Below are 26,017 nucleotides of genomic sequence, written 5' to 3' on the forward strand. Positions count from 1 at the left end.
AAAAATGGATATATGGCTAAATTTAGTCTGAACAGTATATATGTATAGTCAAGAACAATATCATATTAGAATGCACTAACAGAAGTGACAAATATAATCTCTGTAAACATAATATACAAATTTAATAAATATGTAAGAATTTACATTTCTGAATTGGAGGGAGCTACAATATCGTCTAAAGGAATTCCTTATGGTTAACAATCTTTTTAATGGCATTCCTATTCCATTAACAGTTGGGTAACAAACTAACTTCGCTGGAAAAGGTTTTCCTACCACATAGATGCAGTGAGGGGGAAAGCTTGGCCAGTTAAATTTCTACTGGTTACACAACTGTGAAAAGGCAAAGCAGTTCTGCCAGAAAAATGCTGGCAACTCTACCTCTGCTCAAAGGCAGGACTGTTGCCATATCTAATCATCCTATGACATTCAAATGACACTGTAACAAGCAGGTGCACCACAAGAGGTACCTAGAGAACAATACAACAGGATGGCTCATGCAAACATGTAGCCATGGTTCACAAATAGCCAGGGTCAAAGGGAGGACATTGTTTATGATGCCATAAAGCACTGCCTCCCAGAGCTTTTTGCTCACCCCAAGTATTATGTGTTGCTTGCACTTCATTAATCACACACCTACTACTTTGAAACAATTGATAGTGTGGAAGATTAGATTTCCAAGTGGTTTTGTGGCAAACACCACCTTTCTTAACCAGCAGTTAGGTAATGCAGCACATCAGTTCTTCCACTGTGCCTCTGGTGGCAATCCTATAGTCATTTACCTGGGATTAAGCACTATTGTGCTCAATGATATACTTCTAAATTGGTATGGATAGGATTGTATTGTCTTTTGCAGATATCGCCCCCAATTCCATTCACTACCTGTCACACAGTGGCCCCATGCATTTCCTTCTGAAGAGATCCCAGGGAGTTATAATGGGCTACTGCTTTTCTTCCCTGGATGTATACTTGCTCATTTTCACAGGAATTAATTTCCCTGCATTGCACTGATATGAGAACTTTGAAAACACAAAGGATGGCCAGCTCTAGTGCATAGCACTGCTGCCAAATTTAACTTAATGTGAAACTGGATAGAAATTTGGAGCTTCCAACTCAGGAAAAGCATCAAATAAATCTTGAAAGAAATGTTCACCAAAACTAGATGCATCTTTCAAGGAGGGGGTGTTTATATCACTAACATACAGAGTTATCTCAATTTTGACTCATTCCAGGCCAAAATTAATTTTGCTGCCTATGCTCCATATCATGCTTTTTATTAATGAAGGAGGACTGTGTTCCCCCTTAAGGGTTTTCCTTTTCAGCTCCTTTTCCTTGCTCTGTATGTGAATGGAGCCAACAGAATAAGCAGCAACTGGGAACACTGCAGGGTGAAACCTGCACCAGATTGTTGTTCTGAGATCCTAGGGTAATGCCATTAGTGTTCCACACTTGCGGGTTTTCCAGAGCATCCTGGAACTTCTTGAAGTCCAATTGTCCAGTCACTTATACTACCGGTACTTACTAGGTTGTCCTGCCCTTGTGAATGTAGTATATTAGTATCATATAACCTCATGTCCTGCTAAAACACCTTAAAGACAGAATAACATATTCAACAATCTCTTCTAAACATAAGCTCTATTGCAGGGGAGCTTGATGGAGGCAAATGCTCAGCCAGAATAAGTTCTATCCACTCTTTACCCTATTTGTATATTAATTTTATTTACTGTATTTATATATCCCACTTCTCTGCTGTTTAAAGTGGCTTATCACATTCAGTAGTTTCAGTCTTTTCAGACCCAAGACCCATCTCTAGCCCGAACATGCATCTTGGGGTCTTACATGGTAAAAAAAACAAAAAAACACAGATGTCTGTGTATGGTGGGAGTGCTGCTGTTGCAACCCACCTTTTTGTTAGGTAATGGCCAACAGTGAGACCAATCAAGCAAAATATCAGGTCAGTTTATCATCTTGGCTAGAGGTGGGATGTTCTCATTTGTGCGCATGAACTAGCTCAGTGGTTTCTGGGCAGGAATTACGGTATTGAGAAAAAGCAGAGCTAACAGACCAGCCTAACGATGTCTACTCAGAAGTAAATCCTACTGAATTCTATGAGGCTTACTCCCAGGTAAGTGGAGTTAGGATTGCAGCATAAATACCCAAGACTAGTCAAGCACTCTGTTGTTTTTCATTATGTTTATCAGATCAAAATGTCAAAAATGAGAGACACTGTGAGCTTGATGTTCTGTAGAGATGTAATTTTCTGAAATATGGAACTCTTCTGGAACAGTGATGTTTTTCATTAAGGGCCATTTCCTTAAAATATGAGATGCCACTAAATTTAAGACACATCTGGTGTTCAGCAAGGAACAAATGGTTTCAGACATGAAATCAGAACAGAGCAGTGTTTTAAAACAGGGACACAAGCTGATTCTGTGTCCTATTTGAAAAATACCTTATGATGCAGTGGTATATCAATAGCTTGTTGCTGCAGCATCGTTGACTTAATAAATAAATAAATAGGTAGAAGTAACTACTCTTCAGAATGTCTATAATGGCCACAGGAGATTTTCCTGAGACACCTACTGCTAGGTCCCATCAGTGTGCCATAGCAACAATGAAATCACAGTCTCTAGGGGGTCACTGGTAAGTGTCTGAATATGTGTCTGAAATTGCTTCTGGCAGGTACCCAAATCTTCAGGAGGATACTGTATTTCTAACAGCTACTTTACATCTTTCTTACTGACATTTCAAAGCCATGGCTTCTTCTCTTCACCCAAACAGATTGTCAGGTGGATGGGGTCAAGAGGGTATAGAATAGACATTTCAGAAGATCATGGATAAGATGGATATTTTGCTTGTATCCTAAAAGATATAGGTAGTGTACAATAATGTGAAACAGAAATTAGGTACATTTTGAGCACCATATTGTTCTTATAGCTTGAAAAAGTATTGGACAATCCTACATACTGTATACGGCTCGTGATATCAACTAGCAATTTTACCATATATGTAATATCTGCTTTTATTCATATAAGCATGAATTATTATACACATGCAAACAATAACATATAAGCTTATAATGATATCACTGAAGGTTTCCTTCATTTTCTGTCTGGGTTTTCATCATGCTTGCTTTTAAGACCAACAGAGTTTTCAGAGCTATTACTCTACATAGTTGTTACAGTATAGTAACAATAGTTGCAATCCTGTGTACACTTACTTTTGAGTAAGCTCCCATTGAACTCAATGAAAATTATATTTGGATGAAGAAGCACAGAACTGGGCTGCTGAGATATGAAAGGGGAGGCTGTGACTTTCTTTTGTGTTTTTAAATATGAATTTTTATTAGGTCCCTATGTTTTCCTTTATTTGTGTCATACAGATGGTGAGGGCCATGGTTTAGTGAAAAAACATACACTAAGCTGTTTTTTCACCATCCAGATATGCACATTCTGTTTAATATCTCTTTTAGGAAAAGGTCTAGCAACATCATGGCCTTTTGTGCTACAATACTAACACAGGTCATTGTTGCAATGAATTTTACAAACACAACAGGTATCACAATGTTACATAAGAACAAAGGGCACTGGAAAGGAAATAGCTTTCTCAACAAGCCAAGTGCACTATGATGGACAATTAAAGAAAATTATCATTGACATAGAACATGCTACAACACAAACCCAATCTTACCAAGTGTATTTCGTTCTCTCACTGATCAGTATTTCAGCAGTCATAATTTCATACGTATTTAAAGGAAGTATGTGACATCTTTAAACTGGGGTGTACTCATGTATAAACCCTAATAATTATTATTTCATAAGAAAACTCACTTAGGATTGGCATCTCATTGAAACAGATAAACTCTTAGGCCACAATTCTATAAATATCTATCTGGAAAAAGTCCAACTGAACACAATGCGGGGTTACTTCTAATTAGTACTTTGAAGTACAGTGGTACCTTGGGTTAAGTACCTAATTCGTTCTGGAGGTCCGTTCTTAACCTGAAACTGTTCTTAACCTGAAGCACCACTTTAGCTAATGGGGCCTCCTGCTTCCGCCGCGCCGCCGGAGCATGATTTCTGTTCTCATCCTGAAGCAAAGTTCTTAACCCAAGGTACTATTTTTGGGTTAGCGGAGTCTGTAACCTGACGCGTATGTAACCTGAAACGTATGTAACCTGAGGTACCACTGTACATATATAGGACTCCACTGCTTAGCTGATGCCCATCCTACTAACTGCTAAAGAAATATTATTTGCCAACTTTTAGGAGTGAGGATAAGGTTCTAAATTAGAGCCCTATTAGAGCCTCTAATACCCAAGTGACAAACAAAATTCAGCAGGTGAAATATTACATCATTACTACATTTCCATGCTAGAAAAAGCTTCAGTTGCTAAACTGATGCTTGTTGTCATGCAGCCTTTAAAGATAAAGGAATTCTGACAAATATATTATTATATATATTAATATATTATTATATATATGAACAAAATTACTGTACACAGAATTCTGGTTCTTGGGTTGATATTTGCTATTAGCTATCCTTTTTGCCCCATGCTGTCTTCTTCTATATTATATCTACTACATGCATCCAAATATTCAAGTATGTAATTGGTAAAATTTTATTCTGGTCCAATAAAACTCCCCTAAATCAAGAGTTGTCAACGAAGTGCTGTTCAGATATTTGTTGCACTACACTTCCCATCAGTGAAGATCATTTATCATGCTGGCTGAGGCTGATGGGATTTGGAGTCTAACAATACCTGGAGAGAAGAAAGATGGCTGCCCTTGTCCTAAATCATAGTACCACTGAACCATGTCATAAATGATCACAGTAATGTAAAACTACTTGGTATATGATCCAGTGAAGTATTAAATTATTCAGTTCCAGTTGGCTTCCAGTATTAAGCACTCTGGGATTCTCTCAGGAGTAAAACAGTAGTGATGTTTGAAGTTAATGTTAACTGTATTATCAGAACTAACATACTGCAAACTTGTAGAAAGTTGTAAATCATTCCTGGTTTTGCTCCTTTTTGTCACTGAACAAATAACCCAGCTATTTCACTTTCCAGGTGGCAAAGTTATTTCCTTCTGGTTTGACTTCATCCTTTTTAAAATAAAAATTAAATTTATGCATAACATGGTATTTCACATAAACTTCCCAAATAGGTTTAAGTGTATATTTAATCCCAATAACTCAACAGAGTAATAAGGCACATCATGTTTCAGCCTTTCATATCTCTGTGTATTTTGATTAAACAGTTCACTTCCAACCACAATACACTTTTCATAAGGTCAAAAGTCAAACCAGATACAGGAGAGAACGTCCAGGAGGAAAACATGTCCCCCTCCCCCATTTGACAGTCTATCGCTAACTTACCCCGGCAGGGATGTTTAAATATAGAAACGAACATAGCTCCCAATAGAAAGGAGAGAAGCGAGGTCCACCAGTTGCAGGCAATGAAAATGGCACAAACCCGTCAGCATCACTCCCCTAGTATCTTTAAAATCATTGCAAGGACAGCAAATCAACTTGCTATAACCCTATCAGAAAAAAGTGACCCCCGTCGTCAAGGGGCTGGAAGTGCACAATTGAAGGTGGACCACTTTCATCCTCCCCACCCTTCTGGGAGGGACAGTAAAAAAAGCAAGCAAGCAACAACGGACCTTACGCTCCCGTTCAACCACCGCTTCCAATAAACCTGGACAAGCCACCCCTGTGTAGACTTTTCGAGACACCTGAGGAAAAGCAAATTTGCAATGCAGCCCAGCTCCTGTTTTGCCACTGATTTCAGAGAGGGGCTGCGAGTAGACTCCCCCACCCCACCTCTCTTGAGCTACAGCCTTTTAACTCCCCACAAAAACAAAACTTTCCTCACTTCTATCCAACAAAGGCTTCATCTTCCCCACACCCACTCCTAGCCTCAGTCACATTTATTTCCGAGGGGAGGGCTGCCCCCCCCACCGCGACCCTACGAGTTTGACCCTCGGCGACCAACAGAAAGTGCACGAGAGGCTGTGTCAGGTTGCACGTTGAAGGAGCTTCCTCCTCAGGCAGGGCTGTTTCCTCGACCGCTCCCCCCGCCCCCAACAGCAGCAGCAGCAGCAGCAGCAGCCCCGTTTCGTGAGGAGACAAGATACTGGTGCAGTAATAAAGCTGACAGACTCTGCGAAATGGGGGGAGTAGGGGGCCTGACGGGGCGAAGGACGCCGCACCGTACCTCGCTTGAGTCCCTGCCGGCGGGCAGGCAGGCAGGCAGGCAGGCGGGCGGGCTGGCGGGCTTTCTTCTGGAGACGGCGCTCTTTCCCCCTCGCCTCTTTGCTCCGCAGCAGCACCACCACCACCACCAGCAGCGAGTGTTTGGCAGAGAGCAGAGGGCTGCCAGGCTTTGCCGTTACTACCGCGAGGAGCCCCGGATCAGCGCCGTCGCCATGGCAACCTGCCCGCTGCCGCCAGCGACGCTGACGGGAGGGGGTGGGTGGGGGTGGGGGGTAGGCGGCCTTTCGCCATTCATTGAAGAAACCTCCTCCCGCTCCCTCCGCCTCAGCCCAGCCCTCAAAACAGGGCGAGAGAGGAGGCGGAGGTAACGGTCGTCGTCCTCCCCCTCCCCCCCCCGCGCCCGTTATATATTGTCGTACACAAGCACCTCACACGACCGTTGGAAACGCTCCTCCCCCCCCCCAACGACTTTCCCTCCTGTACTTTGTCCAGCAGGTGCCGGGAAGCAGCCGCTTCATGGGGCAGAGGGTGGGGGGGGGGGAACGACCGCCCTCTTCCCCCACGCTCTCCAAGCGCCTTCCCAGTGATGGGGAAGAGAGGGGACTTGTCGTTCAACCCCAAAAGTATCGGCTTGTCGTTTCCCCGGCCCCAATGGATAGGCAAGGTCACATCTTGACAAGCAGTGTGAAAAATGAAGGTGACTGGAGGTGCCCTAAGGACCCAAACAGCCAATGCTGCGGAGTTCAGTTGTTTTCCTCGCCATGTGTTTGTGTTAGCTCTAGTTGTTGTTGTTGTTTTGGTGCTCTCTATCTGATTACAACCCACAGCCCAGTGTGGTGAGCCAGAACGTCACTATGTAGAGCCATGATATACCTTATTTTGTTTTTTTTGGAGGGGCATCCCACTTCTCACATAGGCTTCAAAGCGCCTTACAATTTCAACAATTCATCCTAATGTAAATGGCACGTTCTGCTGTAAAAGGTTCGAGGCGCCTTGTTCTGATTGCTTTCAATATATTCTTTTGGTTGGGTTCAACCTACTCTGCTGTCGATTTCATGTGCTGATAACTGAGTCTCTCCAGATACTGCAATCCCAACCGTGCCAATTTCACCAGTTTATGCTTCTACTTAGTTCCTCAAGGGTTTTCCCCCTTTTTATTATATTTATTTAATCTGCATACCGCCCTATACCGGCAAGTGTCACATACCCGCAGTTTTAACCTAGCTCAAGCAAGATCAGCTGATATTAAAATCACATATATTTTAGCAGAGTGGACGAATCAATTCTTCCTCTCCCACCCCACCCCCTTTACTCTGCGGACCATGTAAGATACTGCATGATAGGGAAGGGATAGCCTATACAGTATGCTCCGTGGCGCACAGGCACCAACTCCAAGGGGCCAGATACCTTTGGCCGCCGTAATAAAATTCAGTGTCTGTTGCGCCTCTCTTTGTGCTCTGCCCGGAGCAGCCAAGGGGTTCCTGCCGCTCGGCTCTGTAAGGGTTAACAGCAGCAGAGGAGTTGCCGTTCCTAGAGCGGAAGAGAAGGCTGCGAGAGAGGAGCTTCTCTGCTCATTCCTCCGGGGGAGATGCTTGCAGTGGCTGCGTCTGTCCTTCCTCGCAGAGGCGCTGGAAGTGGGGTGGGGGGGTAGGGACCTGCCTTAAGAAGCACCATGAGAGCTTAACTTTTTTTCCAAAGACACCATAGCACAGGCTCTTAACCACTAAATAGTTAAGCTCTGTATATGGTTTACCCTGCTAATCAATCCAGGATGTAACTCTTTTGGTTTCACACTCACAGCCACTAACTTGAATTACTGCACTCCACCCAGAAGCATTCCAGTATGCCAAGTGGTTACAGTATGTTAAAGTGCATACTACTCTATATTAAGGGACCTCTGGATATTTTAGGAGGGAAAAGTGTCTTACCTGTCAAATTCACTGGGATGCACCAGGGGGCAAATTCTTCATCATCAGTCACTTCACTGTCAACCCTGTGCTATAGTATTTATTAAGGGATTGCCCGCCTCCCCTTCACAACCACCAACATTTTCTAGCAGCAGCTACTGATGAGTAAGCACTTTTATTTACATAAGCAAACAAATGAATCAGTTCCCTCCTCCTATGCTCCCTTTCCAAGCAGGTAGGTTCATTTACACACACACACACACACACACACACACGATTTTTTGAGACTACAGGATGCCCATTCAATAACATTTTATAAAGATCTCATAATGTGCTCCACTAATTTATAAAGGTCTCACAATGTGCTTTACTAATTTGTTTGTACAGGAGATCAGAGTCATACAAGGGCAATAAAAAGCCAGACATTTTCACTCATTTGGTGCAGGTTTATGGATTTGAATCCATTTACTCTTTGAGTGAACAGAGCTAGTAATGTAAACATGGCTTTGAATTGACACGAGGCCTGGTACTGACTATAAGCTGGTGTCTGAAAATCACACATTTATTTTGTACCTATTTTATAACGAATTAGTGGATTGGACCATTACAATTACTGAAATAAATATCAATAGAATATTTACATTCATTCAACTTTACTAGCAAGTGAGACTACAACTTAAATATTCATTAAAATAATTACAAAATGTACCTTAGAGATGTCAGTTTCAATATCTAGAAGTAACAGGGAGTTTAAGCAACCCTCCCCCCCCAAAAAAAACCCCACAGAACAGACAGAAAGAAAATGAAATGGACAGAAAATAACTAAATAAAACAAATAATGAAAAATGTCTCAAATAAATAAAAAGCAGATATGCTGGCATTTAATTTAAGGGAGCTGCTACTGCCACTGTACCTTGCAAACAAAATCACAGGAATACCTGGAACTGATGTGTGAAGGCTATGGCAAACTCCTAAAGGGTTAGACTTCTGAATAGCTTAGACTTAAAGTGTAACCTAACGTGTCTCCTGAGTTATTTGTGCTTTTCCGTCAGGTATCTTCCTTTTACCTAATTTCATTGCTCTTCAGTTGTGTGTACAAATGCACACGGAGTATATTTTTTCTTCTTCGGTCTTTAGTTTTCCCCTCACCGTTGCTTAATTTTATGCTGGCAGCTACATATCAGGATCTGGTCTGTTTGATTCTCTTCCCCCTTGCTTCTTCTCTCCGAAATAGAGGTTGATAATAATCCTTTGAGGAAGATTGATACCTCTCTCTCCTGCATCCTTTGCTTATATTGATGAACTGCTCTCTCAGCATTGTACTGATCAGAGTGGGAAGAAAAGGAACACACACAAAACACAACTCTCAAGGTGCATTATAAATCTTAGCTGCTGCTGTCACTGAACTCAGTTACTGGTGGGGACTGTTAAGTAGGAGCATTTCAAGTCACTGCAGAGGAATTGATTCTTTGCCAAAAGCTGCTTGTGGACTGTAGATTATGCATTCCTTCAGTGCTTGTGGCCAAAATAAGGAATGTTCCACATGCCCTCTAGACAGCACCTGGCTTAGAACAAAACTTTTGGCATATTACAAAAGAGAAGAACAGCCTGAAAGATACCTGTAAGTGGCAGCAGCCAGGGTGAGTAGGGGAGTTGCAGCGAGGAAGGCGATCCTACTCAATAAGGATACCTTACCAGCTGTCAGAATGGGAAGAAACTTATTATTCAACTAACTAAAGGCCGATAATAATGAAGGGCGAACATATGGGCAGAGAGAGAGAATCTATGAGATTCCCTCTACTCAAAAAGGGAATTAGCAGAATGAATACCATATTGACCCAAATATAAGCCACACCTTTAAAATTGGAGGGGGGGCTCCTGGCTGCATACTTGGGGGGGGGGTGCACTGTGTTGCCAGCGGCCTTTCCCCTTCCTTGCTCTCTCCCTTTCCGCCCTTGTGGGAGAGGCCGGGGAACCACACACGGGGCTGGCACCGCTTTGCCGCACTCCTGGTACTGTTTGCCCACACTCATGGCTAGATACCATAAGGTCATGAATATAAGCCGTACTTTAACATTTCACGGTCAGAATTTGGGGGAAAAGTGAAGCTTATATTCAGGCCAATACGGTACTAGAGGGAAAAATGTAGAATGTTTATACAGTACTATGGTCACTTCCATATTTGACCCTACCCCATAATAGTGATGATGATGAAGATGGTGATGATTGTTATTATTAATTTCATTTCTATACCATTTTATATTTTTAATTAAAAAACCTCAAAGTGGTTTGCAACCTATATTAAAAGATCAAATAAAACAATCCAGAATTGAACATTACTAAAGAAAGTTAAGTATACATTCAAAGCAATAATTAAGAATCATATACTAGCAAATTCAGGTTACCTAATTTAAATTAATTTGGAGCTCTTGTGCAGCTAACTCACTTTTTATATAAGGAAAATGAAAAGCTGCAATAGCCAGGCGACCCTGGTAATGGCAAGCTAAGTATGGGTCACTAAGGTAACAAAGGGAGTGACTCTGTGCCAGAGAACAAATGGATAGGCCTCCCTCTCTCAATTCTCTGGTAGTTAGGAAGACAGAAAGGCCAGAGTGGAGAGCTCAGTTACACGAACTAGAACTCAGCTCTCCAAATTGTGTGTCATGACACATTAGCGTGTATAGGTGTGCCGCGCGAATGCTCCCCACGGGACCGGATAGTGGTTCATTTAACCTCCAGTTTCCTAGTAAAACTGAATTTCTGTGTTGCGAAATGAGGCACGTCTAAAAAGTGTGTCACCAACATGAAAAGTTTGGAAAGCTCTGAGCTAGAAGCTGGAAGCAAAGCCGCAGCCTGGAAAGGTAGAGGGAGAGCCAGGCCTGATCTCTGCTGGGATCCAAGGCTGTGGGAGAAGCAAGACCTTATTGGGGTGTTCATGCTGTGAACCCTTCCAATCGCAGGCTCATGTTGCATATCTGTGTAAATAAACCATATACTGTAAAATAAGCTGCATTTAAGTAACATGTTAACGAAGTGCATATTCATTTAAAGCAGGGGTCAGCAAAAATTTTTAGCCATGGGCCTGTCCACTGTCCCCCAGACCTTGTGGCGGGCTGGAGAAGTGGCATGGGGGGGAGAGCTGGAAGAAGAGGCGAGAGGGGGCAAGTAGTTCTCCTCTCCACCCTCCAACCCCAGCCGCTCTGCTTACCTTCCCTGGGGTTGCCACCACCACTGCTGCTTCTTGTGGGTAGGCAGAACAAGCTCGTCCGCTCTGCTCTCTGGCTCTCAGGAGCACCAGGGTGGCGGCGGTGGAGGGAAGATGAGCAGCATGAAAGGGCTGGCTCCGGAGAGGGGCTGCTTAAAATGGCACTCAGCCCAGCCCCCTTCCTCCTCTAGGCAGGGCAGGGAGAAGCCAGGAGGAGGGAGGGTGGAGGCGCCACCACGGTGTGCATGAGGGAGAAGGGGGGAAATGGAATGGTACGGGGCGGGGGGGAAATGGTGCAGCCCAAATGAACAGTATCCCCACACCGATCCATGGACAGTTCGCGGGCTGGATCCTGAAGGCAATTGGGCCTGATCCAGCCCACGGCCCTTAGTTTGCCAACCCTTGATTTTAAATAGACAGCAGTATATTCAAGTAACCACATAAGCTTGTGTAACTACATCATCTTGTAATAAATAAACATTGATTTCTTTGTCATATAAAGTAACTATATCTGCCTGGCTTATATTCCACAGTTACCAGTGATATTAAATGCTAGCTGCAGTACATTTTTAGAGAGAGAAAACAAAACACTGGAGGGTGGGAGGTTGAGTTTTGTTAATAAAGTAAGTAAGGGGGCAAAAACCCTCTCCTGCCACAAGGACTCGGCATGTTCAGTGCTCAAGGTCACAAAATGCTGACTCATTGTGTATGGTGTGTGTAAAAAAACAAGGAGGAAGAGGGAATGGATATCCTGTACAAGAGCACTCTGCACTGCAATATTTTGTAGGTGCCACGTGTGACATCTGTAAGGCAGTGAGGTTAGATACAAACTCAATAGGAAGCTCATTTGCATAAATTTCATTCCACAGAGGTCGAAATAGAGTCGAACTGTCTGCAAGCTGAGGACACTTCCGTCTGGCTAGATCTACTGAGAGGAAAGCCAATCTTGGAGTCTGCACTATGAAAAGCATTTTCTTTTCACACAGGGCCCACAGTATTTGTCGGCGTATGTGATTGTTCTTAACAGTGTTAGAAAGCTGAAGAGAAGAAATGTAGGAAGATTACAAATTGGATAGTAAAGCAAGGCCCAGCTTCTTACCCATTTGGGATGTTTTTGTCTTACATCTTTTCTTAGGGTTGCGCTCCCAGGGCTGCACATTGCCCAAACTGTGGATTATTAGCAAGCAAATAAGGGCATCAGTAGTGATTCTGATTGTCAGTGGATGTGGGTTTTAATTTGTAAATCATTTCCTAATTTATATTAGGCTACAGTAGTATCTTTTGACTATCTATTTTGCTTTCAACATAAAATGGTAAATTGTTTCCCTTCTAGCTGTTCCCTGGTCCAAAAAAAGGTTGTACAATAATTAATTGAAATCAGGTCAAATTTGTTAAAGTGGGGCAGATGGATTATAGTACGATTGGTTCTATAATAGAACGATAGGTGGGTTCTTTTGTATGTGTCTAGAAGACATCTAGAATAAATGTGTTGGGGAAATTACTGTGGAATTCTCCTAGAAATTGGCTGTACCACAATGAATTATCCCAATTCAGCTGTTAGCAGCTAGTCAGACATAACCAGTGGTGGCCCGTGATGCATATATCATCCCCATTCACCTCAAAAGACTCATCCTACCACTTCAAGAAGGGCCCTAATGGCACTGCAATGTATTTTCAGATCCACACTGGCAGCACAAAGTGAAGACTTCTAATGCATGCAGACTTCTCTTCCTGCACCTGGGCAAATGTGTTTATTTCTGGATGCTCTGTTCCTTTAAAGATAATACTTAAACAAAAGCAATCAAGAGGCAGGAAGAAAAGGTACTTGGGGGGGGGAGTATTTTATCTGACCTCCAAAATTACTAAACAATCAATTTCTCCTAATTTGACACTTGCCTTAACTATCCTTAGATCTGAGTCCAGATTCTGCCCTTAAATCTTGCCCACATTTACTGGCACTGTGCATTTAACTAACACCCCCCCCCAAAAAAAATCAAAATTCAGTGGGTAGTAACTAAGAAGCTGGACTATTTCAGTTTTCTTTTCCTTCCTTCCTTTATTATTATTTTGATATCATGACTTCTGGAAAATACTGTGGTAAACTTTGGAGGCAGCACCGATGTTAAATAATATTTTATGCATACACTTTGGGATCAAGAGACAGGCTGCATAATAATATAACTAGATTACCGGTGCCATGAGACATGCAGACAGGTTGAAATAATGTCACACCATTTTGATTATTTATGTAAATTGAATATTGAGCTATCTGTGCCATTCCCCAGAAGAATGGAAAGCTTTCACAGCCTATTACAACCTGCAGCTTAACTTCTCAGGAAGCTAAAGTCCTTGTCTAGGGTTGACACATATTTTCTCTTTATTTGTGATTGAGATTTGAAATATGATTACACTGGTTCTGCTTGCTGTATGAGAAATGCAAAACATTCCTTCTTTTTCTATGCTCTTACAAAAAACAAATTAATTTTTCAGCAGTGGTGGGAGTAAAATTGGTTTGGAATATTCATAGCAAATCTTTCCTGATAAATATTGCCCTCAATACTGATTTTATCTGTGTATTATTGATAATTGTTTTATATTGTTCTATGTATACTGCTTATATATTTTCAATTACACAGTTTACATTTTTTAAACAAGTAACATAAATGCCAAATGATCATCAACAAGTAGCTAAAACAAGTGAACTCCTGATGTTTAGCCCATTACGTTGTATTCATGTTTAAAACTCTACCTGCTGTCATTAGTTCTTTTCTTCAGCTGACCATAAGAACAATCTTACTGGCTCAGATCAAAGACCCATCAGGACCTGAGTGTGACAGCATTCTCCCCATCTGTGGTTCTCAGCAATTGGTATACAATAGAGGTAAACCATAGCCATTATAGCTAGTAATTTCTTTTCTTGATAAGCCAAATATGATTCAGTCCTTTCCTAATAATCCCTTACATGGAACTTGCCTTTTCCACGGCTGAAACACTGGGTTGATGCTATTCACTACCAACACAAGGTCTCATTCCTGGTCAGGCACCAATTTATCAGTTTTCATTTTGTCTTTGCAACTCATAGGTTTGTAAAGAGTTATACACATCCTAAAAGCAACAACTAAGGGACGCGGGTGGCACTGTGGGTTAAAACACAGAGTGTAGGACTTGCCGATCCGAAGGTCGGCGGTTCGAATCCCCGCGACGGGGTGAGCTCCCGTTGCTCGGTCCCTGCTCCTGCCAACCTAGCAGTTCAAAAGCACGTCAAAGTACAAGTAGATGAATAGGTACTGCTCCAGCGGGAAGGTAAACGGCGTTTTGGTTTGCCTGAAGCGGCTTTGTCATGCTGGCTACATGACCCGGAAGCTGTACGCCGGCTCCCGCAGCCAATAAAGTGAGATGAGCGCCGCAACCCCAGAGTTGGTCACGACTGGACCTTATGGTCAGGGGTCCCTTTACCTTTACCTTTAAAAGCAGCAACCAGTTTTGTCTACATCAATATCAAGTTCTCTTTCTCATACAGTCTCCTTTCAGTTAACCAGCGCTGGCTTTGAATTCCTGAAGATCTAAAGAGTTTATTTAAAATCAGGTCAGCCTGTTAAGGAACAAGTTGGTTTACAACAAAGCAATCCTTATACAAACAAAGCATATTTAAGTTTCTCTGTCTAGACCAGCCTTTGATATCCTGGTGCCCTTCAGACAGCTCTGCTGGAGCTGATAGAAGTTATAGTCTGAAACATACTGAGGCTATAATACTATACCCTGCTGCTGTAATCCTATATATACTTGGGAGTAAACCCTGTATATCTAAATGGGACTTCTTAGGAGACGCACATTGGATTGCACTGTAACTGTGTTAAAATAAGGTAAAACCATGTGAAAATTACCACCCTTATTCACAGCCCTATATGCACTCAAATATACACAGTCATCTATTCCATGCATGGGCAAAGGCATATACATACACACATGTGTGCTTCCTCCATTGAACTGAATCGAACTCAAAGAACTGCAGATCCAAATTTACTGTTTGTTTGAGTTCTTAGCATAATCACACATGTTAATCCTGCAGTACTTCTCATTTATATGCTAAATGTGGGGGAACTGCAGAGAAATATTAAACATGGTTCGATTTTTACTGCCTTTGCAAACTATCAGAATCTACTGATATTTACCAGAAGCTTCTGGCATTGTTGCTAAAGATCCCCTGGATTTGAAAATGGGGTTTTCCTGAAAAGTTCGGTTAGCTCCAGCTTTTAAGACAGCTCTGTTGTATTATGGCAAAAGTATACAGTGTGCTGTTGCCATCTAGAGTTGGTTTAGGGTATTTTTAAAAAAGAATATTGACTCTAACTCCCCTATTTTTAAATAATCTCAGCTAACATAGAATCATAGAGTTGGAAGGGACCCTGAGGGTAATCTTTCCTATTAATTCAGACTATTATTATTAATTGGCATTTTATAATGGGGAAATGCTTTTGACTTTTGCCCAATGCAGATTACAAAGTTGTTGTTTTTTAAATAACAATACTACCAACACAAGGTATGAAGGCAGACACGAAGTACAATACGATTGCATCTTATGCACATTTAACTTGCATGATTTCAACCATATGCAGTTGAAGGTATGCTGGCTGAAATTGGGCAAGTTAAATCCAATCAAGGTGGAGAACTTAAGAGTTATTCATGCACTGGGTCCACTTGGGTTCTTGTGAGCATCCCAGAGCTGGCGAGCTGAGCAGCCCTTGCCCCCCCCCCCCGTAAGGCAGAGAACCCCCCATAAGACAGGCCACTTGGGTTACCTGCCATGAAAAGAGATTTTAAACTCTTCTTTGCATGCTGAGTGAAACTTGCTTGGCACATGGGCTTCTGGGAGTACGGTGGACTCTCTCTTCCCTCCTCTATGCTATTTTTGTGTATATGTTGAACCCTAGGAGCAGAACCCTTGCATAAGATGCAGTTGTGCTGTATTCAAATGATTACACCAGCAAGTCAAACCTCCTTGCCCAATTGTAGTTTGGATTAAGGTCTCTAACTGCTTTACTCCAGTCCTGATCATATGCTTGGTTGGTTTTTTGTTTTTATTACAAAATGTGTTTATAGTACTCACTTCTTTATAAATTAAATGTTAATCCACCCACACACAGTCTCTGTTTCCAAAACCACCTACGTAGTCAGCAGTCAGTGCTTCTCCTTTAAAACTCTCACATCACCCACTCACTTAAGCAGAATTTCGCTAACAGTGTCATTGGTTATAAATTGTAACTGTTATTATTCACTGCTGTGGTTCAGTTATTCTGTCCAATGGGTGGGTAACTCTGTCACCATACTTACCAGTAGGTACATAGGCCAAACTCAGTCACTGAAATATCCTGCACATTTTTACCATAACTTCCAACATTCTGGGAAGGCAAATCGGGACATGACCTCCCCACCCCCACACACCATCCCGCCGCCACTGCCGCCCTGCACCATCCCTCTGCCACCCCCCCACACACTATCCCATCACTGGCTGCCCTTATTCACCACCATCGCTGCCTCCCCACACACCATCCTGTTGCCAGCTGCCCTTACATGCTGTTGCTGCCTCCCACTATACCAAAATAGTCCAAAATACATGGAAGGCATGTATTGGCTACCCCTGTCCCAGATCTTTTAAGTATGTCATATGGTCAGGTCCTTTGAGGGTTTGCTTTTTAAAAAAGCGTTTAAACTGTGTTTTGAGTTTTTAATAGTTTCTGTAGTTTTCTATTGTATTTTAATTATTGTTCAGTGGTACCTCGGGTTACATATGCTTCAGGTTACATACGCTTCAGGTTACAGACTCCGCTAACCCAGAAATATTACCTTGGGTTAAGAACTTTGCTTCAGGATGAGAACAGAAATTGTGTTCCAGCAGCGCGGCGGCAGCAGGAGGCCCCATTAGCTAAAGTGGTGCTTCAGGTTAAGAACAGTTTCAGTTTAAGAACGGACCTCCGGAACGAATTAAGTACTTAACCCGAGGTACCACTGTATTTGGTTTTTATTAAGTTGCCCAGAGACCTTATGTTACAGAGTATCTATATAAATGCAGAAGAAAGAAGGAAAGAAAGAGAAAACTGACATTTAAGGAACATTTATAAAGCAACTCTTTCCACACCTAAAAGTCAGCTCTCTTGAGTTGATTGGGCTTATTCCCAAGTAGGTATAAGATTGCAGCTCTAGTATTCAACCACATATGCATGCTATTAACTCAGTATACTTATAAGTCTCTAGCTACCCATTCCCCTTCTTATTTAAACTACTATCTGCCCTTAAAGGTGAGATTGTAGCAAATAGTAAGCTGGAGGATGTTGGGAAGAAAACAGCATGAGCAAAGAGCTTGAACTGAATGCCACCCCAGCAGCTATTTCTAAATGAAAAACAAACTTAGTCTAGTCCTAGTCTTTGTAATTACTAACTCGATTAGGGATCAAAGCTGGCCTTGTTCTTGAAATAAGTGATTTTGGGCTATGGGAATCAGTAATCAATCATGCGTGTATGTACTTCTATCTGGAAAGTACAGTCTAAACATTACCCAGAGGGAAAAACCCACTTGTGGAAATTTTTCAGAGTTAGATGACCTCATCACATCAGCCAAATGACTTTCATTTCCCTTTTCTTGCATTGTTTGTTGCCCTGATGATATTTCATGCAAGAAGTGCTCCATTCATTCAAAGAGAATATATAGTGATTATACTTGCAATTGGTTTTGAGGAAAAACAGAAAGGCATCCGAAGAAGGTTTTGAAATGTAAATGCATTGGTGGATAGGGTTTTGCTATAATGACATCATGTAGCGACAGTCCAGGCTACAAAGACGTTTCTACACAAGCAGTTTGAGTGTTTACAAAAAAAGGATTGAATCGTGACATGAAATAACAGAATAATAAAGACACACACAAAAAAATCTGTGTAAATTTTCTAACAATATAAGAGCGCAGATGATGAAACATCTCAAGGTCAAGCTAGATATTTGTGTGGTGAATTGCAGCATGTGGAGTGGGGTTGTCAGGAGTGCAGGTGGCGAGGGGAGCTTTAAATCTCCCCTCCTCAAGCCGAGCCAGATTTAGGGGCAGCGTGGCTGGTTTCCCCGCACTGGGTGCCGAGCCAAGAGGGCACTGCAGGGCGCCATGACTATGACGTAGTGCATGCACAAAATGGAAGGTGGGGGGAGGAGGCGCTGAATTTTGGCCTCGCACAGGGTGCCGCTGAAATTTGAAATACCAGATCAAGCACTGTGGTTCCAATTACCCCAGTGGCTGAAACTAAGGGGAAAGCACATGGGACTTCCCCCTACAGCCAGAGACCTTCAAGACTTCCTTAGCTGGAGTGTAGGAAGGGGGGGGGGATCCCCAACCATCTGTTTCCTGAGTTAACTGCACAGTTTTAGGCATAATCTCTTTCACTTCTTTTCACTTACCATCTCCTGAAAAGAGTAGATAGATCTCAGCTACTGTGTGCCCATGGCATCCATATATTGCTATCAGCTTGTCTTCCTAAGTCAAGGTAAATATATATATTATTTTTTCTAATTTTTGTTACCCCATGACTTCAAGGTCTGTTTTTCCTTCATGATTCTGCTACAGCTGATCATCTGAGTGGCCTCCCCAGAAATAGCCTGTCTTTGTGTTTCCTTTCCTGTAGTCTGGCATGTGGTTCGTGGGGTTGCTGATGCTGCGGAACAGGTTGTGGCAACGTGCGGTGAAGATGTTTCGCTCCCTTGTAAATATTTTCAGGATATACAAGCCTCAAAAGGGGCAGTCTCCTGGTATAAGGTAATTTACCTGTTACTTTCATTCCCCTTTGATTTCTCATCTGTATCTGCATTTTATTTAATCCGTGTGGTTAAAAAACATTGGTGGAGACATTTGTATGGATGTTGTGATATGTGAATCAGGTCTATCATGAACATTATTCAGCTGTTTCTTTGAATTCGTGTGGGCTGAAAAGGAAGTGTGAGGAGTGGGCATGCAATCACTGCCCCAACATCTCTGTTTAAGCTGGCTTGATTTCAAACTACTGCATTGAGAGGGAAGGTCTGAAGGGAAATTTTCAGTATGTTTGGCTGAGCGTGCTTAGAATGCTTTTTCAGGGTTACCAGTTATGAGAATTCTTGGCATGTCAACCCAAACACACTCAGAATCTCACTTCAGATCTTCCTCCTCAATGCGGGTAGGTTCAAGTTGTGTTGGTGTGCATGGGGACATTTGGAACAACAACAACAACAACAACAACAACAACAATATTTATACCCCGCCCATCTGGCTGGGTTTCCCCAGCCACTCTGGGCAGCTTCCAACAAAAGATAAAAAATATGTTAAAACATCAGTCATTTAAAAACTTCCCTAAACAGGGCTGCCTTCAGCTGTCTTCTAAACATCAGATCGTTATTTGTTTGACATCTGATGGGAGGGCGTTCCACTGGGCGGGTGCCACTACCGAGAAAGACCTCTGCCTGGTTCCCTGTAACTTTGCTTCTCACAGTGAGGGAACTGCCAGAAGGCCCTTGGAGCTACATCTTAGTGTCTGTGCTGAACAATGGGGGAGGAGACACTCCTTCAGGTATACAGTCATACCTCGGGTTGAAGTTCCTTCAGGTTGAGCGCTTTCAGGTTGCGCTCTGCGACCTGCGCATGTGCAGATGCACAGACAACGGTTGCGTTCACTTCAGGATGTGAACGGGGCTCCGGAACGGATCCCGTTCATATCCAGAGGTACCACGTACTGGGCCAAGGCCATTTAGGGCTTTAAAGGTCAGCACCAACACTTTGAATTGTGCTCGGAAACGTACTGGGGTTGCATGTGTGCTCCTACACCCTCCCCAATTTTAGCACAAATGTGTTTGCTCCAAGTGCCTGAAGAAGGTCATGAATAACAGCAAAAATTATTGTGGAGGTTGGAAAATGTCTTGTTGCTATCACAGGAATTGTTGCTAACTATAGCAATGATTTCCCAGTTCACATGTGGTCAGGGGCAGCCCATCTCATTTCACCACTTGAGGTAAAATGGGAAGGTGCCACCTGCCATCCCCTCCCCTGAATCCTGGCTTACCAGGGTTGGTTGACGGGGGCTGGTAGTGCGATCTTACTGGAAGCTGCTGCCGCCACCACTTCCTGGGTGCAGTGGGTGTGGCACCCATGAGGGTACCGCCCAATGGGATTCTGTTACTGAGACAGCTCCCTCCGTCCACCTCGTGTTCTCGTTTGAGAACATATGAGTACAGAGTGCTGTAAAAGAAAACATTTAATGTAAATTGCTCTTGAGATTCTAACATTCTGGGCAGAGAAGGCCAAGTTCAAACATGTTAAACCATAGTTTAGCATGAAAAAGCAGGAATGACTCTTGGGAAGCCTTGGGCTCATGCCCTCCCTCCACCCCTTCTCCTGTATGGCCAAAAGAATGAGACTGGAAATTTTTGCTTCCGCTTTTGCTTAACTCTGGGTAGTAGTGCCTTCCAGACCACAGTTACCACAGCACCTTCAAACCACAGTTACCAAAGCTGGTTCCCTTTAAGTTCCCTTTAAGTTCAACCACAGTTATGGGCCTGGATGTAATGGTGAACTGTGCTTAAGTGAAATGGAAGCTGAAGCTTTCGAATTTCTGGCTGTGCCAGAGAGGAAAGGAATGGGCAGGGCAGGGCAGGGCATGAGCCCTAGATTCACTGTGGCTTATTTCTGCTCATTTGTATACAACTTAACTACAGCGCTTAACTATAGTTTAGCATGACATGCAAAACCAGCCCACATGTCATTTCTGCATTTTGTAGTGTGCTGTAATACAGTAGCCACCAATTAAATCTTAAACAATTAATAGCAGTTGTAGAAGTTCAGAATCATTCAAGTTTCAGTGCTCTGCAATGCCTCTTCCTTTCTTTTGCATAACTGACATTTATTATTATCACTGACAACATTTCGGACGAGCAGTGTGAAGATGACAGAGCACAGCTAGGCAACCGAATTGTAGAATTAATCACTTAAAAAAAATCTATTGAGGGCCTAATCAATAAACAGTATATAAAGCCCTCATGGGGCCAATTAAACAGTAATTCCAACAAATGGTATGACATTTTGGAATGTAAAGTTCAAACAGCTCTCAGGTTAGATCTTTAGCACAGGGTCATGTTGAACTGTGTAGTAAATGCAAACAATTAACCTCTGACTTCTGCTGCCCCAAAAATTATGATGAGGATAAGGATGTGACTGTGCAGTGTGCATTGCTGTTTTTGTGAAGAATTAATGATCAGATTATACAGCCAACAGGGGGGGATAAGCATCTTCAGGTCATCTTCCCACCCCCACCAGCTACTGAAATCAGGATTTCAATTCTTGTCTTGAAACTAAATTGAAAAATAATAACGAGATGCAAAGGAACGTAAATTCTACCATGTCTCTCTCATGTATAGTAAATCAGAATTGTGCATGCAACTATATCTATGAAGGGCTTAGAAAAAGACAGTATATAACTATTTGTTTCACTTCACATTCTCATGCAACTCATCCAGGGTACATTCATACTTACAGTTCATTATTAGCATAAAAAACCCCTAAAACCCCACATTCTGCAGCCAAATGATCTGAAATTCTGCACTGAAATCCTGTTATGTAAATAAAAACATTGCAAAAGCACAAGTCTAGGCAATTTTTATGTTGGCTTTGAAGAAAGGCAGTGTTTCGTTGTCATGCAATAAGGCTATTTGAAATTCAGTGTATATATACATTGAATTTGCTATCAAATGGCTTGGCTTTTTTTTTTTTAACTTTCCAGCCCATTTCCCCAACTATAACAAAGTAAAGTGTGCACTCATCCATTACATTGTGTTAGAATGGAGACTAGTATGTAGAAATTCATTCACTGCATGCCATTTCTTGTCAGCAGCATTTTTATTCTGTGTCACTATTGCCATGCATTTACTCTCAGTGCGGTTGTTTCAGCTGATGCCTAGAGGCTCATTCCACTTGGAAGTTGAGCTATGTTTTCAGCCTTTGCTGGGCTATAACTCAAAGCAGCATTTTGAAACTGCTTCCCCTATTTTTTTCCCCTTAAATGATCCATTTAGGATACAACCCCCAGAGATCCTGCCTCTAACTTTTGCAGCATACAAAATTTACTGGGGGAGGTTTTGTAAAAAAATTGTATGTTCTTCATTATTGATTTGTGGGTGCCATTCCTATTTTATATAGGCAAAGGGTTATCTGGGATTTCTTCCCCGACCACTAGAAATCTTTCTGGACTGATCTATGCCTACAACTGAGGGAGGGGTAGTTGGCTCTTTAGTCAGTAATGTTGTGTAACGTACAGTGACTGAGTATGAAACGAGAGTGTCTGATAGGGAGATGTGTTGCCATGGCCCTAATTTCCAGGCAGTGGCATCAGTGTCATGGGCCAGGACAGTGTAAAGGCAGGGCATGGTGAGGTCAGGTTGGTGTGGTCAATTTAGTGCTGCCGCTGATGTGCGGAAGCATCCCACCTGAACTGCCACACCTTTCCTGCACCTTTCTAGTCTGTGGCAGTGACATCGCTGCCAGGAAGCCAGGTCTGCAGCACTGCCCCTCCCTGCCAGCTGCTCCTGGCATGGAGACACTGCATTTCATGCAAAGTTTAGCTTTTAATTATTATTTTTAAAACCCATGGTTGACTACAGTTTGCATAGTTCAAAAAGTAATAAAAACAACAACCTTAACACCTCTCGATCCAGAAGCAGCTTGGTTTAATTCTCCTAAGAAATTTTAGGGTTTTAGTGTTGCAGTTCATTTACAAGCAATTAATTAAAGAATTTTCCTGCTAAACCCAAGTGAAGATGAATCTTTCTATCAAATCAGCAATTTGCCACTAGATGTCTCCACAGGCAAAACGTTATTTCTCACGTGCTCACGAAGGAATTAGTGATGGGGCAAACTAATTCCATTAGAAATTGTCATTAGCCAAGTTATGAATCTCATGTTGCAAACTTAGATGAAAGCTATCCTTTATTTTGAGATTTTGAAATATCCATCATGTTGGTATTTTTGTGTGTGCACATTACTATATATATATAGTAATATATATATAATTTTATATATAATTATAATATATATTATAATATATATTTATAATATATATAATTTTATATATATATAAAAGCTCATGCATCACAACATTATGTGTCACTATGCATCCTTGCATGGTGGCTGTTTTCATATGTGCTTTGTTTACTACAGTGGTACCTTGGTTCTCAAACCTAATCTGTTCCAGGAGTCCGTTCGGCTCCCGAAATTGTTCGAAAACCAAGATGCAGATTCCGATTGGCTTCTGAAAAACGTTCACAAACCAGAACACTTACTTTTGGGTTTGCAGCGTTCAGGAGCCAAAACGTATGAGTACCAAGGCATTTGAGAACCAAGGTACGACTGTGTAGTCAAACACCATGAAGGCAGAGAGAAGTTGAGATGCAAGCTGAACAAGCATCAGAATGAGCAGAAGCATCAACAGACGCAATGCCTATTTGTTACAGCAGGACTCCTGTTTGTTGGCATCAATCTGTCTCAAGAGACACTGGAGTGCACCTCCAGGGGTGAAGTCAATCTGCTGTGTTTGCAGCACCAAAGTCACTTCGCCAGGGCGCAAGCCTGGGCAGTGTGAATGGAGGTCCTGGGCTGCCCAGAATACAAGACCCCCTCTCAGCCTCGCTGATGTGCTCCAAAGGAAAGCAGAGCAATGTTTGGCACCAGCTTGGCTGCAGAAATTGTGGGAAGGAGGTGTAAAAGGCACTATCCAACCATCTTAGGGACTCTGCTCCTGATTTGTGTAATGTTTACTCCTTCGCCATTTCTTCTCCCGAAGACATTCCGCAAGGCAGTGGAAGTTTAGGACCAGAGTTTTCCTTCCCTTAGATGGGATACCTTCCCAGATTGATGAGCCCCATCTGCCCCGGAAGGGGTAGTACCTGTGGTGGGGGGCACGCTGTGCTCCTTCTGGGGTAGTTGTCCACCTGGGGTCTGTACCCTACACTAAGCTCTTACCTGTGACTTCCTAGAAGTTGCCAGCATGCAACAATGAGCACACCCTGGGAACGGAAGACTCCTGCTGCTGTTCCTATAAACCAGAGGTTGCTGGACTACAAGTCCCATCATACCTTACCATTAGCCATGCAGGCTGGGGGCTGATGGGAGTCAATCAACCTTCTGGAGGGCACCATTTTGGCTTCCCTGCTTTCTACATGCTTTAAGCAGAAACATTCCATGTGCAATGGGACTTTTTCAATTCTTTGGAAAGGAAAGGGTTACAGTAGCCAACGTCTGAGAATGCACAGAAACTGGCAGGCAAATAAAACATAAATTTAACTTGAAATCAATCTTGGTTTGAATTATAAAGATACTAGATTTCACTGAAACAAAGCCAGGGCTTTTTATACAGTTGGGAAGTATGACTCTTGCAGGTTTGAATTATGAACTAACTAATTTTGAGTTTTGGCATTCACGAGAAGTTGTGTGTATAGCAAAGAAGAACATTGTGATTGAAATGTATCGTCATTCAAAAGGGCAGTAAGAGAGCTTATCCAAACTGTAAAACATTTGCAATAAATCAGAATGAGAACATTTAGACAGACATTTCAGCATTTAAATGTATAATGCATTTCTTCAATAAATTAGAGTGTATTGGGGATGAGTTTCCTGCCCCCTTTAGTCTAGATGTATCATCTACTTGAACAGTTCATATTGATAAGTGGAAATAAATGATCACTTCCCATCTTCTCTCCTCAATAAAATTAATATGAGCAGTTCTCTTAGACTGCTGTACACCCAGTCATCTCATGGGAGCTAAGCAGTAGGCATCTTCATCATGGACAAGTAAACTTGCCCACTGGGCAAATGAGTTTTGTCTCAGCACCACTATGCTCAGAAATTTGATCACCAGTGTTTCTTAGCTTTCTGCTATTTCCAGTTGCGTGCTCCCATTCTACAGGAGTATTAGGTTGCTAGGCAACTGTAGGAGAAATTCCCTAACACCTAGAAGGAGGAGAGCAGGAATTCTCATATGCTCCTAGTAAGTCCCAAGGGAGTCACTACTCCATGGCCTCCAAGTCTCTTTCCCAATGCCAAATGGGCACTTGCCCTAGAGATTCCTTGCATGACCCTTTCCTGCAAGCTCTTGTTTTCTGATGGGAGGAGCAGGCGGAGGAAGGGATGGGGTGCAATTCTTTTGCTCTCCTATTAGTACCATAGTTGTCAGTGGAAATAAAAGAAGCACCAGTTTGTCACTGCTCTGCTCCTTCCAGGAAATACAATGGACCTCTCCCTTTAAAAAAGTGATTCTGTCCTTCAGCTGCTCATGTTCTTCAACAGAACTGACCCTATAAAGCAGAACCATAAAAGTGTGACATACTGCTACAGTACCCTGTATTTGCTTAGGACTGGTGTATATGTACATTCCGGTTGGTTGGCAGCATACTACCCACTCATATGTTGTTGTTTTGCAGACTGATGAAATTGGTGAAGAATGGACAGATCTGCAATATAATACAGAACATGAATATTCAAGAGATCTTAACGACTCCTCAGAGGTCTCTAATAGCACCTGGCATTATCTGAAGATTAAAAATACTACAAGTCTTAGCAGTGGGACATATGCATGCATCATAAGATCACCAGTCAAAAAAGTTAACCAAACTAGTACAGTTACATTAAAAGTAACAG

The 26,017-nt window shown here is 42.3% G+C and overlaps 2 protein-coding genes and 1 long non-coding RNA gene across 8 annotated transcripts in view; 1 reads left to right on the forward strand and 2 right to left on the reverse strand.

Moving 5' to 3' along the window:
- RNF182 (ring finger protein 182) overlaps positions 1-6,547 on the reverse strand; it is an 18,791-nt gene extending 12,244 nt beyond the window's left edge. For 3 of the 4 annotated variants that reach the window (XM_081873477.1, XM_081873478.1, XM_081873475.1), the window contains exon 1: positions 6,218-6,547. The gene's annotated coding sequence lies outside the window, so the exon portion shown is untranslated. Of the gene's footprint in view, positions 1-5,376; positions 5,810-6,217 lie in introns of those variants that run through there. The other variant, XM_081873476.1, reaches the window with a different exon arrangement.
- The window catches only part of CD83 (CD83 molecule), a 22,782-nt gene continuing 2,887 nt past the window's right edge, over positions 6,123-26,017 (forward strand). Inside the window, exons 1-5 of one of the 3 annotated variants that reach the window (XM_081873473.1) lie at positions 6,123-6,139; positions 13,007-13,149; positions 14,091-14,209; positions 18,990-19,120; positions 25,801-26,017. In XM_081873473.1, coding sequence (XP_081729599.1) covers positions 13,040-13,149; positions 14,091-14,209; positions 18,990-19,120; positions 25,801-26,017 — 577 coding nt within the window. In that variant the 5' untranslated portion in view covers positions 6,123-6,139; positions 13,007-13,039. Of the gene's footprint in view, positions 6,140-6,706; positions 6,914-13,006; positions 13,150-14,090; positions 14,210-18,735; positions 18,852-18,989; positions 19,121-25,800 lie in introns of those variants that run through there. The other 2 variants (XM_081873472.1, XM_081873474.1) reach the window with 2 other exon arrangements.
- Positions 18,115-20,964, reverse strand: LOC309348382. Its single transcript, XR_014159375.1, has 3 exons — positions 20,397-20,964; positions 18,766-18,841; positions 18,115-18,168 (listed from the first exon to the last, which is right to left on the reverse strand). It is a non-coding gene; the product is annotated as an uncharacterized lncRNA (long non-coding RNA).

The sequence above is a fragment of the Podarcis erhardii genome (assembly GCF_964252035.2).
Source record: "Podarcis erhardii genome assembly, chromosome: 8".
Lineage (NCBI taxonomy): Eukaryota > Metazoa > Chordata > Lepidosauria > Squamata > Lacertidae > Podarcis > Podarcis erhardii.